Raw genomic sequence first — 17,874 nt, 5'->3', positions numbered from 1 at the left:
GAGCAGGATTTTTTTTTTGGGGTGCAATATTGATTCAGGAAGTTCACATCAGAGCGTTAGAGAGAGCGAGGGACTACAATGACCGTTCAGACTTCAAAACACGGATGTCCCTGTCAACGAGCTTGTCTAGTCTCGGTCTGAGCTTTTATTATTGTTGGCTGTCATTAAGAAAGCGTCAGTGACCAGGCACTAGTACGTCAGAGGGGTCTCCACCGTCATTAACGTATCCCGAATGCTAGGGAATCTCCAACAGTCACACATAGAAAGATAGCACCTCTTTAACAGTCAATACATAGATTAGCTGATCCCAACAGTAGTTAGCTATCCATGGAACAGTATATTGCCTGCCCCTTTCAGTGTATGTTCACGAGATCATGCATGATGCATGAGCCACTATAGCCAAACAGCAACAAAATTCTTTAAACCCTTTGAGAAGATTAGTTCAAGGGGTTCTCAAATCAAACGAAAAATGAAACAAAAAACCGTACCGTTCATTAAATGAAGGTGTTTATTTCTGTATGAAGAAATATTGTTGCCTCAATCAGTACTTGGAAGTTCGGCAGGGCACCCTAGGGCATAGACTCCAAGTCTCTTACATTTTCTGTGGACCTGTCCACTCACGAACCACAAACGATACATTTTACTTTCCAACAGTCACCCCGGCACTTGGCTGTAGTTAAGTGTTTGGTCTGAATGGTTCAAAGCACAGCTCAAAGACGTACAACACAAGTTAATAATAAAACAACAATTACCTCGCTTATGGACAGCAGCTGGCTGGAAAAAATCAAAGTTAGACAGGAGACGGAGCAAGCTTCACATATACTCGAACGTTATCATCCACAGAGGTGTTTTTCAGGTCTGGATTGCCGTGTTATCTCTCCAGTTCCATTGCCTTCAACAGAAGTGTGTGAAGGATAGCGCACCCAAGACTTCAATTATGTGGCAACTTCATTCACGACTTCATATGTAAATTGACAGCCCATATCAAACCAAAACTTCAATAATAAAAGCCTGCGGAATCTAAAAGGTCATACGTCCTATTCAGCTCCGGTGCCATTCCACAGATTGTGGTCCTTGGTTCCGTCGTCCTCATCGGCTCAGCAACGGCGGCAGCAGCGCAGCAGCTGCGCATGGCGTACTAGGACATGCCGGGCGCTAAGAAGGCTGCCGGCAAGGCGTACTCAAGCTGCGACCCATTCAAGCTGGAGCCCTGGATCTCCGACCGCATCATGCTCCTCGTGGAGAACTCGCTGGCCGGCAGCATCCACCGCAACTACGGTCTGCTGCTCCGGCACTAGCTCCACATCGTCTGCAAGGTGAAGCTCCCCATCCGTCTGTCCGTAGATCCCCGTAGATCCACTGGATACTTCTCCCCTCTCCCATGGATCGATAAGAATCCTACTAGCCTCATGGATTCCTAGCTCGATCTCGCACTCTGGTTGCTAACCCCTCATTCTGCGTGTTCCTAACCCCATGTATTACTGTAAGTTGTACTTCTGATTCTGATATGTGATATGGCATATTGACTCTAACTCTTATATGGTCCGGATCTCAAACCATTACCAGGTTGACCCACACCCACACGCTACCACAGCAATCTTGAGAGAGAGCTCACCGGCGGCAGTCATGGATCTGGTGACGGGGGCGATGGGCAACCTCGCCCCAAAGCTGTACCAGCTGCTCCAAGGTGAATACGAGCTGCAGAAGGGTGTGAGGAAGAAACTCGTGTTCCTCCATCAGGAGCTGGAGGGCATCAAGCCTGCCCTTGACAAGGTGGCACAAGTGCCGTGGGATCGGCATCACGAGCAGGTCAAGGTCTGGGCGCGTCAGATGAGGGAGGCATCCTACGACATAGAAGATCTGCTCGACACCTTCCTTGTGCGTGTCCAGGGTTCTGAGCCTGTCGACCAGAGCAGGCTCAAACGCACCCTGAAGAAGATGGGTGGCCTGCTCGGCAAAGCCAAGGCTCGCCGTGACATTTCTGGTGCCATCGAAGACATCAAGAAGCAACTCCAGGAGGTGGCTGACCGGCGCGACAGGTGCAAAATCGACGAGATTGTGGCCAAACCTGCTGACACTTTGGCAATTGATCCTCGTCTTGAGGCTATGTACAAAGAGGTGACTCAGCTCATTGGTATTGATAAGTCAAGAGGTGAGCTCCTATCAATGCTTTCGTCGCCCCAGGGGAATGAGGTGTCCCATGAGAAGATGAAGATAGTTTCAGTTGTCGGAGTTGGAGGATTGGGCAAGACAACTCTTGCCAAAGCAGTGTATGATGAGCTTAAATCGCAATTTGATTGTGGGGCTTTTGTTCCGATTGGTCGAAATCCTGACATGAAGAAAGTCCTAAGAGACATTCTTATAGATCTTGACAAGAAAGAATTCAGGGAGCCGAAATATGATATATTGGACGTAAGGCAGCTCATCAACGAACTCAAAGATTTCCTCCAAAGCAAGAGGTATGAATTATTAGCCATTTTCTGATACTCCACGCTGCAAATTAAGAGTGTATTTTCCACTGTAATTCTATCATTAGTGCAGTATATAATTATTTTGTTACACCGGTGCCAACAACCCAACAGTGCCAAGTTTGGTATGCTTACATGGTTTTAAATAGCGGGCTATAGCCCCACTATAGCCCCGCTATAGCCTTCTTAGAGAGTCTTGGCTACGCTATTTGTATTTGTGCCACTATGACAGGTATGGAAGCTAATTGAGCTATAGCTGTGCTAAATGGCATAGCTTTAGCGCCGCTATAGTCTTATACTTAGCTCGGTGCTACTGCTTTGGTCATTTTGACAACTGAATATTTGATTGTATTAATTTTATTGTATTATCAACTTAAATAATGTTTCTGTAGCCCTAGAAATATATTTATGTTTATGAAATTCCCTAATTACTATGTTTTTGTAGCCCTAGAAATATATTCAGGCAGTCTGGGAAGAGGAGGACGAAGGTGGGGACATATTTGCGTGCCAAGTTCATGACATGGTGCTCGATCTCGTCCGTGGGTTGTCATACGAAGAAAACTTTGTGACTATCTCAAATGATGACAAAGTCACGTCACCTTCAGGAAACAAGGTGCGCAGATTAGCTCACCAGAACAGAGTGATGAAGCAATTAACCCAGCAGGAAGATGATACGGGCATGGCAAGAGTGAGGTCATTGGTTGCCTGTAGGTGTGATATTGGAAGTTGGGTCTTGCATCCAAGCTTTAAACTCTTGCGTGTGCTAGCTTTAGAGGACTGCAACTGTGAAAAAGGCTGGCAGGGTCTTAAGCACCTTGGAGATCTACTTCATTTGAGGTACCTTGGGCTACATGGTACAAATGGTATTTATGAGCTCCCGGAAGAAATAGGAAAGCTCAAGTTTCTACAGATACTTGACTTGGCCTATTCTGGCATAAGGGTACTGCCATTTGGCATTTGCCAGTTAACGCAGCTGATCTGCCTACGTGGTGGCGTCAATACGTGCGCGCCGGATGGGTTGCTGAAGAAGCTGACGTCATTGGAGGAGCTGCATATACATATCGTCAACCTGAATCACGAGTCCAAGGGGCAATTTGTGAAGGCCCTCGGCAACCTGAGCGAACTCAGAGTGCTTCGCATTTATGGTTTGGAAGGGACGGTGCAGTCGGATCTAGCGCAGTCGCTAGGGAATCTCCACAAGCTCCAGCATCTATCTGTCACATTGGCGGAGTGGGACAGGGTGGTGCTCCGTCGGCATCTCCAAAGTTTGATGGTAAACACTGTAGTGCTCCGTCGGCTGCCATCATGTATTAACCCTGCACGTCTCCCCAGCCTATGCTGCTTGAACTTATGTGTGGATAATATAGACGAGGCCGGTCTGCGAGCCGTGGGCGGGTTGCCACAGCTCCGTGGGCTCGATCTGTTAACGTTGTCGTCGTCCGGTTCCACAGCAACTGTTGTTATTGCTGGCGATGGCTTCTTCCAGAAGTTGCGACGTTGCAGATTCTTGGGCTGGATGGTGCAGTTTGTGGTCAACGAGGACTCGGCTTCTGTTTCATTTAGCCTCTGCAAGGGAAAGCAGCAGGGTGCTCTGGCGGCCTTTGGTTCCAGCACAGAGGACGAGTCCTCCAGCAGATCAGTCCCACCAACCGTGATGCCAAATCTCCAAGACCTCGAGTTTCATGTTCCCGTCAGGGCCCTATACAAGGATGGGAACGGTAGCTGCCACAGCCTGAGGTTGCACTGCCTCCCTTCGCTTCGCAGAGTCTCAGTATATGTCGACTGTGAGGGTGCTTCTCCTGATGAGGTGGAGAAAGCAGAGGCTGAGCTGAGGCACGAAGCACAACTCCATCCCAACAGCCCCATACTTGATCTCCAAAAACTGAATGAATATGAAATGATACGACACTCAACGGGTCAAATCGGCGATAAGGTACATACCAGATGCTCTGCTCACTCGGGTTCGTATGTGAATTCAACAATTTTTTATTTTTTTATACTGACGATCAAATTCCTTCCCGCTTCCAGTCCAAGGATGGTGATGATTTGTGTGAGGAGGAAGAGGAAGAGGAAGGTGAGGTCTCATCTGCTGGCGATGAGGTCGTTGCCACGGAGTTAGGAGCCGATCCCACCAGCGCTTGAATCGGTTGGACGCAAGTCATCCTTATTTCCTTCCCGTAGCATAAATGTAAGCACACTCATCATTTCGGCCGCCTGCGTTCTATTTCTACATTATTATTATTTCTTCATCTGTTTCATTTTCTTCGGTTTCTTCCGTTGCACTACCTTCTTCCACGTTAATAGTCGCGAATCCAATCCGGCAAGCCAGCGTTAGCAAAGCTTTGTAGTGACCGATCCGGCCGCTTGCTTTCCACGTGTGTGGGCTCCACAACTGCTTTTTCCCCTTGCGTTTTTCTTTTCCGCATGGCGCATCACATCCTTCAAAAAATCCAATTATAGTCGGCTGTTCATTGTTTTTGTAAGGCTCAAACTGTGTACGTACATACGATTGTCATGCATATCACTCTATTCGGCAGCTCCAGCAGTCTCCAGCCCAACAGTGTTTTTCTTTCACACCGCTGCAGCACCAGCTTCCAGCCACCAGCCAGCCAATAGTATTTTTCTCTCACACCACTCCAGCCACCAGCTCCAGCTCCAGCCCAGCGAATAGAGTACTCGTTGTCAAGTTGGAATCCATATACTCATACCAGTTGCATACATGAGGGCCTCAACCAAAAACTTCTATGTATCATCAATGCGGTTAATTAATATCAGCACACACCTATCAAATTTTTTTCATTTGCATTTTGCGAGAACTAGTATTCTATTTCTTTTTTTTTCTGTTTACCTTCTTTATGTTGTGTTTTTGAGGTGTTTTTCTGACAAATATTTTATACAAAGTTTGCTAAAAAATTATATCGAGAAGTTGTATTTTTTACACACATATGCCGAACTTATGCATCAAAGTTGTGTGAGAAATTTTTTGATAACATTTACATGAAAGTTATGTTCAAAATTATCCTTTAGTAAGTTGGCTAAAAGAGTTATGAGTAAAACTTGTACGTATTGTGAAAGTTATGTTGAAAAATTATCCTATAAAAATTTGATTGGAAAAAGTTATGGGTAAAAATTATGCATATCCTAGAATATATGCTGAGATTTTTACGATGCACTGAATTTTTACATATAACTCTTTCCAAAAATTTCTTAAAGAATAATTTTTTAGTATAACTTTTATGATACGTACAGTTATAACTTATATTATACCCTATAAATTTTTGCGTATAACTTTTGAGAGGATAAATTTTCATCATAATTTTTATGATGCACAAAACTTTTACGCATAACTCTTTCCTAACACCTTCTTGACAGACAATTTTTGATACAACATTTACGATAGGTACAATTTTAATGCATAGCTCTTTAAAGTTCTTGTGGCGGATAATTTTTTAGCACAACTTCTATGAAGATTTCTCATACAACTTTTTCACACAAGTTAACTATACAACTTCAAAGCACATCTCCGATATAGTTTGTTTAGTAGGATTTTCATAAAATAGTTGTCAAGACAACTTTTTCATAGAAAAGATAATAGAACTTTTAAAAAAGTGATGACCCTTGCCATTACAGAACGTCAAATCAAAAAATGGAAAAGAAAAAGAGGAAGCAAATAAATATTATTGTTTCCGTGTGCTTGTTCACGTGAACTCAAAGAAAAGGAAATGAAAAATAGAAGCAGTGGGGACCCACACATGGGAGCGCGATAGTTCGGACGCTCCCTAGCGAGCGCTTGTTGAACTAGATTTCCATTTCCCTATGCGACCGACCAAAAAAGGAAAGAGAATTAAATGCCCAAAATAGAATGTAATAGATTAGTTGTCCGATCGTTTGTTACTTACTTTGCTGGGGGGCGCGCGCGAATTAGCTTGCCCCGTTAATAGTCCGTCTGGGAATCAGTTACTAGCATGCGTGTTTTCAATGTTCCTCGGTTCGCTGGCAAACAGACCGTATTTTACTTCCTCCGGGTATACATATAATTAAGGAAAAGGTCCAATTTACTAATCCGATGAAGATTGTCTTACTTCTCGGTCTGTTTTATTTTATTCTTTTTCTACCATCTTCTTGGATGTTATGCCATGAATATGTTACTATAATGTTTTTGCTTTGGTAGGTTAGATTGCATGCCGCATTATACCCTATTTATTGATCTTTAATAATTGCATTAATACACAAATTAAATCTCTTGGCAGCCAATCCTCGGCATATCAAATTTCGTTCAGTAGTATTGCACATGTCCGATCCATTCTTGTGTCTGAGTTCCATTTCCGATGACTTTCGTCGCTCATTAACGTTGGTTTCAGCATGTGGAAGATTTTAGGTTTCTTGACCACCTTCTCCTCTGCCCTCTCGCAGGTCCAGCTTGGCTTGCTCAATGGGAGGACTTAATTTCACCATGTTGGAATTGTGGCACTACGTGTGACCTGGCGCAAATGGGGCCTTCCTGTCTATCTTTGTGGGTCCATGTACTTTCATTGCTTCTTAGCTTAGAAAAAACAAAAAAAATAGAAAACCAGAAAAAAATGCAAAACCTAAAAACTACAAAAATGCATTATTTCTATATTTCTTTTTTTGGGTTCATTGCTTCTTAGCTTAGAAAAAAAAACAAAAAACCAGAAAAAAATGCAAAACCTAAAAACTACAAAAAATGCATTATTTCTATATTTCTTTTTTTTGGGTGGGTGGGTAGGGAACTCCGCCTATGCAACTTTAAGTAACACTTAATTTCACATAGCTGGTCCCAAGCCCAGAAAAAAAGGGGGAGGGGCTACCCATTCACATTGCTGAGATGTTGTAACACTTTAACTGTTTGGTCATATGGTTTTGTTCCCATCGTTCTTATGGTTTTAAGCCCATCGGTCAGTTCCACGACAAAAATATTCTCAGATTTGAATAGTGCTGCATCCTAGGAACAAAGATCGTCATAGACTATAGGTCTTGATGGTGCTTTTATGAAAATATGAATCTGTTGTGTGAGAATTTTTTTTTCTTTTCGTTTTTAGTATATTACAGTAATGCTGAACTTTTGATTTTCCCATGGCTATCTTAGGATGCTCTTACTTTTAGTGGTAGATAGAAAATTATTAAACCGTTTCAAGTGTCACAAGACCTCATCATCAAGCTAAGCTACCTCATTATTAACTCGTCAGCTTCAATCGTGGAGTATTCTCGCCACCTACCGTTGATTTGCTTTCAAGTTTTGGAGCTGTTGCCTCACCACATAAATATTCAATGGGTTTCTCTAGAGGCGCCCCCTTCCCTAGAGGCGTGTAGGGCACATCTAGGGTTTCTCCCGAGGTCGCCTTCTTCTCCGTGACGGTGCTAGGGTTTGAAATCAGTGGCGGTGGTGGAACCTGGACATGCCGCTGCCACCTCCAGGTAGGACGGATCCATAGACCTCTGGACCCCGGAGGCTGCCCTCGGCGCAGTCAACACCGACGAGGAGATGGGATCCAGCCTCGACGCCCGCCGGTCCAGCCTCGGTGGCCATGGATATGGCAAGGTGGGTTGTTCCCTCCTCTATTTCTCCAATCTCCAGCACACCCCGCTCTTCGTCCCCCATGAGCCCGGCCCCTCTCAATCCCCTCCTGCTCCAGGTATGCCCTCCCTTTCTCTTCCCTTTCTGCTGTGGGTAGGTCCCTGACTAGGTGTGTGATGCGTCTTGGGTCGTTTCGGTAATGTGTTCGATGATATGCCTCCGAGGTTATCCTTGCATTGGTTTGATAAATTGTTAGTTCCCCTTCACAGATCAGACAAACTCTAGGTAAAAGGCCTCTAGCTCCTCCTTGATGTGTTGCATTTATGCAAATTGTTCCTGTTCTGAATAATCTAGTTCTTACACTTGATATGTGATGAAGAATTATTTATAAGCTCCAGAACATGCTATATGCGAAGGTGTATATACTCTAAACCTGTGCTTGTATAGGCTATAAAACAAGCATTTGACCTGTATTGAAAGTATTCTCTATATGGCTCAAAAAGTTTGGATGTTCTGTTGAGAACATTTGTTTGTTGACCGAACATATTCTCTATATGGCTCAAAAAGTTTGGCATCTTTCTTGTTCTGAACATGTTTATGCAAGTATGATCTCTGCATATCCATCTGATACTTATTTGAATTATATTGTGGATCCATGTCTTAGTTTTTATTTGGACATGAGCCTACTGTCAATAAAGAAAACTGATAGTAAGGACCCAATAATTTTCACTTCTTTTGGTGCCCCTCTGCACTTCATCCTGATCTTAAATTTTGCTTAATCGTAGATGCAATTCATGCACAATTGAGCGAAAACTCATTGATAACTGTCTCTGTTGCTGAAGATATATCATAAAACATGAATATAGCTTTGTTCTAGGAAGCATTATGTTGCTCTTTCATTGATAATCGTCTTTCTCAATGCACGTTCATGGGATGCAGCTGTAAAAAGCTTTCCCAGGGAACACCAGATATAACACGGTGATCTTTCTTGTCCCAAAGTTTATTTTGGTTGCTTGTTTATATATTTTCTTGCACCTATATCAGCTTTATGTGGTATCAAGATTAATTACTATATTGCTGCTATGTTTCTCTTTATCATCTTATTGCAGCTTGGCTTCTGGCAATTGCTATGATGTATGATGGTGTATCTTTGTTAATCCTTTTTCCGGTATTGAATACACTTGGAGCATGAATTACCTTCTGAACCTTCTATCACTTGAGTTTCTTTATAACATTTCATTGCTGGTAGCATTTGGTGCAGAAAAACTGACAATTCTGTTTGGTCTACAGGTTATGGTTAAAAAGGGCCCATCTTCCCCTCCTTTGTTTGTTCTTGCGTCCCCTCCTCCCTTACTCTGGTGACTATGTACGACTTATTTGTTGCTGCCGATGCCAATTGTGTGATATACATCTGAGAAAGAGTTTTTTTACTAAGCACTTGTGCATGCCAATATACATCTGAGAACAAATTTTTTTACTGAGCACTTGTCCATGCCGATGATAATAGTTTTCATTCTGCCTAAGCACTTGTTCAATGCCAATGATGATTTTTCTTATTTCATTCTATAATTTTGCCGAGGCATTGGACATTTTCAATGATGTTTTTTGGATGCTACACTTGAGATGAGGCATTGGACATGTGCAGTGATGGCAAATTTTTTTTCATACTAAACATGAGCCGAGGCATTGGACATGTGCAATGATGGTTAATATTTCTCATACTAAACTTGAGCTGAGAGAAAAAATTTCTCAACTTGAATATGTAAACTATGCTACTAATGTTTTTTCTTCTTATTTGACAAAATACAGTGGTTGATACAATATCAGCTCTACCGATGTCCTTGATATTCTTTCAGCTCATTGATGAACTGTGGAGATTCTTGCTTCGACAGCTGTGGTAAGTATCTGACCAAACATCTTGATTTATACATTTAGTATATGACCTCATTATATATGTATTGGATGCTCTATCACTTGTAATTGCAGTAAGCTCATGATGTGCATGTCATTTGTTGTCAATGTTGGTGCTCCCTAACTACTTACTGTATTGATATATTTATGAGAGCTGATTATTTTTATGATATATCATATATGCCATGTAGAAAGCATTGACCTGAGTTTTGTTGATACTCTGTTTTACTGCTTCGGAGCCAGAACAAGAACAAGAATCCGAGCCAGAACCTGAACTATTATGTGCGGCCACACATACAGATGAGTAAAAATATTGAGACTATCTGCATTCTACTGCTTGTCTGATAAAAAAGACAGTAACCTATTCATTCTAATGTATATGAGAATGGCCTGTTTTTTTACTGTTTTCAGCTTGGACTTACAGATTTAAAACTTATTTACTTTGATGCTTTTCTTGATTATATTATGTTGCTCTTCTGGGTACTGAACAGATGCTCTTGGTTGATTTATTTTACTGTTGGTTAACTCCCAGTTTGAGTAATATACTTGCTTTCTGCAGGTCACATGCTTCAATCTCAGTTCATTAGGAAGTGAAGGGCCACATTTCGGTATGTTTGTGCATTTCATATTAGCTGGTAGTTGCCTCGTGCTAATGAGTTTGGATATCTTAATACTTTGATCATAATATGAAGAGGCTACATGCATGGTTAAATCTGAAATAGATGCATGATGGATGCAGTCTATGCTACTTTGGCAATTGATCCTCATCTTGAGGCTATGTAGAAAGAGGTGAACCAGCTCATTGGTATTGATAATTCAAGGGGTGGGGACATATCAATGGTCTCATCGCCCTAGTGGGACGAGGTGCCCCACGAGATGATGAAGATTGTATCAGTTGTTGGAGGGGGATTGTGCAAGACTACTCTTGCCAAGTAGTGTATGATGAGCTTAAACCTCAACTCGATTGTGGGGCCTCTGTTTTGGTTGGCCGAAATCCTGGTTTGAAAAAAGTTTTTATGGATATTCTTTTAGATCTTCACCAGGGCGACAATAAACCTGTTGACGCTCGTTAATGACACATTTTTAGTGTTGTTTTGGTGTGGTTTTCATACTCATTCTTATACTAACCCGCCACTTGGCACTTGAAATAACCCCATTTTTGCATATGTATATGGTTTTGGAACAATGTTCTTTTTTTGAAGGAAAATGGACCTAAATGAACTACTTTTGCACAATGCTCAAAACCATGGACGGGAGCCCAGAACTCACTTAGGAAACAGGCCTCGAAAAGGGCCCAGGGCACCCCAAATCCAAGCCTAAACACCTAGTCTGGCCCGGTCCGGAGCCCATTAGCACCCCCCCTTCACAAAGCAAAGGAAAGTTGTTGACTAATTATGAGAAACACACTACTACTAGTATAGTAGTATAGCTTAGCTAGCTTATCCACAGATGGAAAGACAGAAGCTAGCAAACGCCTCCGTGAAAGTCTGGGCCGGCCTCGCGCGGTGGAGCTTGCTGCACGAGCCGTCCTTGCATAGGCACACCACACCCATCCTCTCCATGTCCTCCGCCTGCACCTCCTCCTCCATGGCGCCCTGCTCCTCGACGATGGTGACCTTACACCGGACGGCGAAGCAGTCGCCCTTCAGGAACCTGGAGCCGCCGCCTTCGAGGGTGCCGGCGCCGATGAACCTAGGGAAGCCCCAGGACTTGCCCGGCTGGAAGGGGGAAACCTGCAAGCGCTTCCGGTGCCGGCACCAGAGCGGCAGCAGCGGCCATTGGTCGACCAGCTCAAACTCGACCTCGGCGTGGACGGCGGCGCTCCCGGGATCGGCGAGGGACAGGTACAGCGAGACGAAGCCGGCGTCCTCCTTGTGCGCCCCGTCCAGGTAGCAGCGGATCTTCCAGGTGTGGCCGCCGGCCCTGAACTCGCCGGACAGGAGGGGGCTGCCGTTGTCGCCGCGCGTGTGCTTTAGCCGCGAGTAGCCCTCCACCTTGAGCATGTGGTGCCCGGTGCCGACTCGCTGCCGGCGACGGTGCCGAACGCGAGGGAAGAGGCCGCCGTGATAGCCCAGGATCTGATCGTGGAGGCTGACCGGTACAATCTCAAGGACCTGAAGCCGGTCACTGAGAACAAGCTGTGCAAGCACAGCTTCAGCGCAAGCACGGTGCTGCCGATGCTGGTGGTAGCCGAGCACCACCAGTGCTGGAAGCTCAAGGACAAGTGCCTGGAGTTCATCGCTGCTGGGAGGAACACGAGAGCGGTCATGGCGACGGATGACGTCGAGCATCTGGCGAGGCGTTGCCCCGCTGTTGTCAAGGAAGTGCTCGCCAAGATTCTGGACGCAAGGGAGGCGACGCCAAGCAACCCTCTGATGGTCAGCGTAGATGTCTCCTACATTTATGCCTTGATTTTCATGGTGCCCTTGGGCTTATGTGTTCTGCTTCTTCATGTGTTATTCCGTTAAAATTGGTGATCTAGTTGTCGATCAAACTCGAATGGATCGGCACTTGTGTGGCTGATCTTTACACATAATGCCCTTTTTTACACTCTTTTTCAAGAATCAGTTCAGTTCCATTTAAATAGATAATGAAAAGAAAAATCCAGTACGCATGCATTTTGGCATGTGTATGTATTCAAAGTTTGCAATTCAGAAGAAAGGGAAAAAAGACCAAATTCTGATTTTACCATCAACCGTGAGTTCCCAAACTCACGGTCGACTCAACCCTCCGCTCTCACCTTTCTCTTTTCTCCTTTTTCATTTTCTCCTTCCTCCACCTTGGCTCGCTTCGTCTTCCGCCGGCAGCGCCGCGCCCGCGCACTTGCCCCAGCCTCGCCCGCCGCCGCCTTCATTCCCCTCCGCACGCCGCACCTCCACCTCCCTGCGGCGGCTCCCTTCGCCTCCCTTCCCGGCGCCAGCAGCCCGCGGCGCCAGATCCGCGGCGGCAGCAGCGCGCCGGGGCGGGACTGCGGCGGCGCCGCCGCGCAGGTAAATTTATTTTTTTTGCAAAAAAATTTTCCTGAATTTTTCTTTTGATTTTGGATGAATTTTTTTTCAGAGCTTTTTCTTTTCGTTTGGATGCATAAAATTTTTTTCAATGTTTTTTTCGTTTTGAATGTAAAAGTTTTCTCCTCAATTTTTATTTGTTTGTTCTTTGAAATTTTTCCTTTCCAACTTTTCTCGACAAATTTTTTCGCTTCCTCAATTTTTTTCCCTTGAAAACTTTTCAGAAATTTTTTTATCACAAAACGACAAAAAAATTACTAAAAATAGAAAAAAAAGTCGGAAAATCGACCGTACGGAGCAAAAGTTACGGTCGCCCGCAAACTAGCGAACCCCGAAAAAAGAATCTCTGAACTATGTGAGAACACCACTGCCGTGCCACTACACGTAGAACTCAAAATTTCAGTAAAGGAACAAGATGGTCAGCTTGGCTCGGTTCTGCTGCCAATCTTGTGCAGCATTGATCTCTCTTTCTGTAGCATATGCCTGGAAGAAGTACTAGTAAGCTTCTTGGTTTAAGATAGTGTGCCGTTCTGAAACTCAAACTTGGTCAATTGACATGCCGTTCTGAAACTCAATCTGTCATCATTTATCAACATCTAGATCAATACCCTTACTTCATCTAAGGTGCCGACGCTTGATTACACCATCGCTTACAAGAACCATTACGCTTTCAACCTCAAGATCAGCTGCGCCCCGTTTTCATCCTTGATCATAAAACGACCATTCTACTGCTAGTTGCAGAACTAGACACCATTCAGAGTCTGATTCTAGATATACAGGTGTACAATACCTGTGTTTGAAAGTTTCATCATAATGCACGAGTTGCAACCTTCTGCAATTTCCAACAACAGACAAATTGTACACCGTACTGCTGAAAAAAATTATCTGGAACACAAGGAAATATGCCCTCTTACAATGGTTTCGAGAAACACACAAGCTCTCCATGTCGCTACAGGACAAGCCAGAGACAAGCAAAATGCAACTCGTTGCGAAGATCAAGTTCACAGTACTATGTGTACTGAAGGTGAGCTTCGTTCCGTTGCCCTCTCTTGCAATGGTTTTGACAAACAGCAACGAGCATGGACTGCTACGGCATGACCCACAGAAATAAGCAAAAAGTTACCTATTGGAGCCTACATTATTAAGTCCATATAGTATTAAATGTAGCAAATAAACATGAGCTCTGGTGGTCTGCGGGCGGATCCGGCGGCCTCGGGGCCGGATCTGCCGCTTGACGAGATGACGACGGCTGTGCGGCAGCGGCGAAGTACGGCGTCCGCGCGTCTGGTGGTCGGCGGCGCAGCGTGGCGCGGCAGAGGGTTGGCGGCCCGTCACGGCGCGGCGCCCGCGGTGTCCGCGCGGCTGCGGGCCTACCGTGTGGCGCCCGTGTGTCCAGGAGGCTTGGGCGCGCGGGGTGACCGGCGATGGCGCGGGCTTCGTGGCGGCCGAGCGCTGGCTTCACGGTGGCGTTTCCGGCCCTCCAGCGGCCGGTTGCGGTTGTGGGGCTGAGGAACGAGGTGGGTCTGCAGCCTTGGCGGTGTGATGGTGCAGCTGTTTGGAGGCTGCGTGAAGGAGTTGGTTGCGGCTTGAGGAGGCATGACGCGGGCGTTCACGGCGGCGTTCACCTCCTTTTCTCCTGTCGACGAGGTGGATCTACACAGTTGCGGCGCCGCCGTGGTAGTGGGGCCGGGGTGGTTCCACTGCACGCTCATGGCACCGAGGTGGTGCTGCGGACTGCGACGGGCCATCCTTCTGGCACAGGCTTTGCGGAGGTGACTGGGAGCAAGGAGCTGCAGCAAGTTTAGTCGTGCTCGCATAGCTTGGTTGGTGTACACTCCGGGCGAAAGCCTTTCGCCGGTGCTCTTGCCGGTGGCGATGGCGGCGGCACCCTCAGGCGTCGTTTCTCCCTGTTGGGGGCGCTATTGTGGAGTCTCATGCCAGTTGCACGAGTTTTCCCTGGGTGAAAACCCTGTCCAGTCTTGGACGAGCGACGGCGGCGCCAATAGCGTGGCTCCCTCCTTGGAGGCGTCGCTTATTGGGATCCGGCTAGGTGTGCGGCAGTGTTGGTGTTGCCGTTGGTGGGGGTGCCGCCAGGGTGGTGGTCAGGGTCGATGTCCCAATCCGACCTAGGTAGAGGTGGTGGGCCGTGTCTCTGAAGGCTTTGAGTTTGCACATGTGATGCAGTTGTGATTCCGGCAGCGGCACAACAAAGGTGGGGTTTTTGGAGTGGCTCGGTGGCACTATGGCACTTTCGACGGCGAAGCAAACTCGGATCCTTGGAGAGTCCAGCGGCGGGAGTGGCGAGGCCCCACGCGCTTTAAGGTGGTGTCGAGGAGTGGTGTGCGGCGGTGGATGTGGCGAGGCCCCCACGCGTTTGAGGCCTGGGTCAATGTCCCAATCTGACCTGGGCGAGGAGTTGCCTCGGGGTTCCAGGATCCGACGCGGTGTTTCGGTTGTTAGGGGTGTATGGTGCGGCAACAGTACTTCGGCGAGGGGTCCTGCATGGCAGTGGCTCTTTCGGTGTGGTGCAGTGGGCTCCTCTACTGACTTTTGCCAACGCAAGGCCGGAGTTGGGAGATCGGCGATCGTGTGTGTATGACCTGAAGTCGACGGTAGCATGGTGGAGTCGTCGTGGTGACGACTTGGCTTGCAGCGGACTGTGGCGGCCAATCCTGCATGGCAGCGGCTGGTTGGCGTGGGACATCGTTGGGGACGACGGCGCTTGCGTGGTGGGTTACTTTCGGCTTCTTGGGTGGTGGTACGGTGTGGTGGTTTTGTATGGAGTCATCATCCGTGTCGATGTCCCAATCCGGCCGGGCATTGTTTGCCTCTTGGAGTTGTGCTGTGTGGCTTGCGTCGATGTCCCAATCCGACCAGCCTGAGTTGTTTGAGTTGAGTCGTGTTCGGCGCGGGTTGATGTCCCAATCCAACCCGCCGGCGTTGTTGTCGTGTGCTTCTTTTCTTTTTTCCTGGTTATGGCCTCCCAGGGCTATGTCCTTGTACTTTTTATGATATATCATATATGCCATGTAGAAAGCATTGACCTGAGTTTTGTTGATACTCTGTTTTACTGCTTCGGAGCCAGAACAAGAATAAGAATCCGAGCCAGAACCTGAACTATTATGTGCAGTCACACATACAGATGAGTAAAAATATTGAGACTGTCTGCATTCTACTGCTTGTCTGATAAAAAAGACAATAACCTATTCATTCTAATGTATATGAGAATGGCCTGTTTTTTTACTGTATTCAGCTTGGACTTACAGATTTAAAACTTGTATACTTTGATGCTTTTCTTGATTATATTATGTTGCTCTTCTGGGTACTGAACAGATGCTCTTGCTTGATTTATTTTACTGTTGGTTAACTCCCAATTTGAGTAATATACTTGCTTTCTGCAGGTCACATGCTTCAATCTCGGTTCATTAGGAAGTGAAGGGGCACATTTTGGTATGTTTGTGCATTTCATATTAGCTGGTAGTTGCCTCGTGCTAATGAGTTTGGATATCTTAATACTTTGATCATAATAGGAAGAGGCTACATGCATGGTTAAATCAGAAATAGATGCATGATGGATGCAGTCTATGCTACTTTGGCAATTGATCCTCATCTTAAGGCTATGTAGAAAGAGGTGAAGCAGCTCATTGGTATTGATAATTCAAGGGGTGGGGTCATATCAATGGTCTCATCGCCCTAGTGGGATGAGGTGCCCCACGAGATGATGAAGATTGTATCAGTTGTTGGAGGGGGATTGTGCAAGACTACTCTTGCCAAGTAGTGTATGATGAGCTTAAACCTCAACTCGATTGTGGGGCCTTTGTTTTGGTTGGCCAAAATCCTGATTTGAAGAAAGTTTTTATGGATATTCTTTTAAATCTTCACCAAGGGCGACAATAAACCTGTTGACGCTCGTTAATGACACCTTTTTGGTGTTGTTTTTGTGTGGTTTTCATACTCATTCTTATACTAACCCCATTTTTGCATATGTATCTGGTGTTGGAACAATGTTCTTTTTTGAAGGAAAATGGACCTAAATGAACTACTTTTGCACAATGCTCAAAACCATGGACGGGAGCCCAGAACTCACTTAGGAAACAGGCCTCGAAAAGGGCCCAGGGCACCCCAAATCCAAGCCTAAACACCTAGCCTGGCCCTGTCCCAAGCCCATTAGCACCCCCCCCCCTCACAAAGAAAAGGAAAGTTGTTGACGAATTATGAGAAACACACTACTACTAGTATAGCTTAGCTAGCTTATCCACATATGGAAAGACAGAAGGTAGCAAACGCCTCTGTGAAGGTCTTAGGTCTGGGCCGGCCTCGCGCGGTGGAGCTTGTTGCACGAGCCGTCCTTACACAGGCAGACCACACCCATCCTCTCCATATCCTCCGCCTGCACCTCCTCCTCCTTGGCGCCCCACTCCTCGACGAAGGTGACCTTGCACCGGATGGCGAAGCAGTCGCCTTTCAGGAACCTGCTGGAGCCGCCGCCTTCGAGGGCACCGGCGCCGATGAACCTGGGGAAGCCCCAGGACTTGCCCGGCTGGAAGGGGGAAATCTACAAGCGCTTCTGGTGCCGGCACCAGAGCGGCAGCAGCGGCCATTGGTCGACCAGCTCGAACTCGGCCTCGGCAGGGATAGCGGCGCTCCCGGGGTCGGCGAGGGACAGGTACAGCGAGACGAAGCCGGCGTCCTCCTTGTGTGCCTCGTCGAGGTAGCAGCGGATCATCCAGGTGCGGCCGCCAGCCATGATCTTGCCGGACAGGAGGGGGCTGCCGTTGTCGCCGCGCGTGAGCTTGAGCCGCGAGTAGCCCTCCACCTTGAGCATGTGGTGCCCAGTGCCGACCGCCCTCGCGACGACGGTGGACACGGTCACCTCCTCTGGGAGCAACGTGCGGATCAGGTCGTCGTCGTCCTCGGCACCGGCAGCTAAGGGTGCGTACAACGAGGACAT

The 17,874-nt window shown here is 46.6% G+C and overlaps 2 protein-coding genes across 8 annotated transcripts; one reads left to right on the top strand and one right to left on the bottom strand.

The window, feature by feature from the left end:
- Positions 1-678: 678 nt before the first annotated feature.
- Positions 679-11,066, top strand: LOC120663021 (disease resistance protein PIK6-NP-like). 7 transcript variants are annotated; one of them, XR_005670258.1, is made up of 6 exons: positions 679-1,316; positions 1,567-2,459; positions 3,103-4,401; positions 4,497-4,656; positions 9,114-10,523; positions 10,655-11,066. XR_005670258.1 is itself a non-coding variant. In XM_039942056.1 (3 exons), exons 2-3 carry the CDS (start codon positions 1,627-1,629, stop codon positions 6,946-6,948), a joined length of 900 nt encoding a protein of 299 aa, XP_039797990.1. In that variant the 5' UTR covers positions 680-1,316; positions 1,567-1,626; the 3' UTR covers positions 6,949-7,049. The 7 variants fall into 7 exon arrangements, 2 of the variants coding, with proteins under 2 accessions (XP_039797990.1, XP_039797989.1); XR_005670257.1 differs by lacking the exons at positions 679-1,316; positions 1,567-2,459 and having other exon boundaries at positions 2,969-4,401; positions 9,114-9,172; positions 9,295-10,523; XR_005670256.1 differs by lacking the exons at positions 679-1,316; positions 1,567-2,459 and having other exon boundaries at positions 2,969-4,401.
- Positions 11,067-17,223: 6,157 nt separating this feature from the next.
- On the bottom strand, positions 17,224-17,874 carry LOC120659117. The gene is made up of 2 exons (XM_039937173.1): positions 17,483-17,874; positions 17,224-17,437 (listed from the first exon to the last, which is right to left on the bottom strand). The coding sequence occupies exons 1-2, from the start codon at positions 17,872-17,874 to the stop codon at positions 17,224-17,226; spliced, it is 606 nt and encodes a 201-aa protein (XP_039793107.1).

This window comes from Panicum virgatum, chromosome 2N (assembly GCF_016808335.1).
Source record: "Panicum virgatum strain AP13 chromosome 2N, P.virgatum_v5, whole genome shotgun sequence".
NCBI classification, from domain to species: Eukaryota; Viridiplantae; Streptophyta; class Magnoliopsida; order Poales; family Poaceae; genus Panicum; species Panicum virgatum.
Note: the sequence above shows the minus strand (reverse complement) of the source record. Positions and strands in the feature narration are given on the sequence as shown.

Coding starts and splice junctions, on each gene's coding strand:
- LOC120659117 (XM_039937173.1), bottom strand. CDS start 17,874: ATGTCCTCGTTGTACGCACCCTTAGCTGCCGGTGCCGAGGACGACGAC. Junction 17,438..17,482: donor TGCCGGCACCAGAAGCGCTT/GTAGATTTCCCC, acceptor GGGCTTCCCCAG/GTTCATCGGCGCCGGTGCCC.
- LOC120663021 (XM_039942055.1), top strand. CDS start 2,989: ATGGTGCTCGATCTCGTCCGTGGGTTGTCATACGAAGAAAACTTTGTG. Junction 4,402..4,496: donor CGGGTCAAATCGGCGATAAG/GTACATACCAGA, acceptor TCCCGCTTCCAG/TCCAAGGATGGTGATGATTT.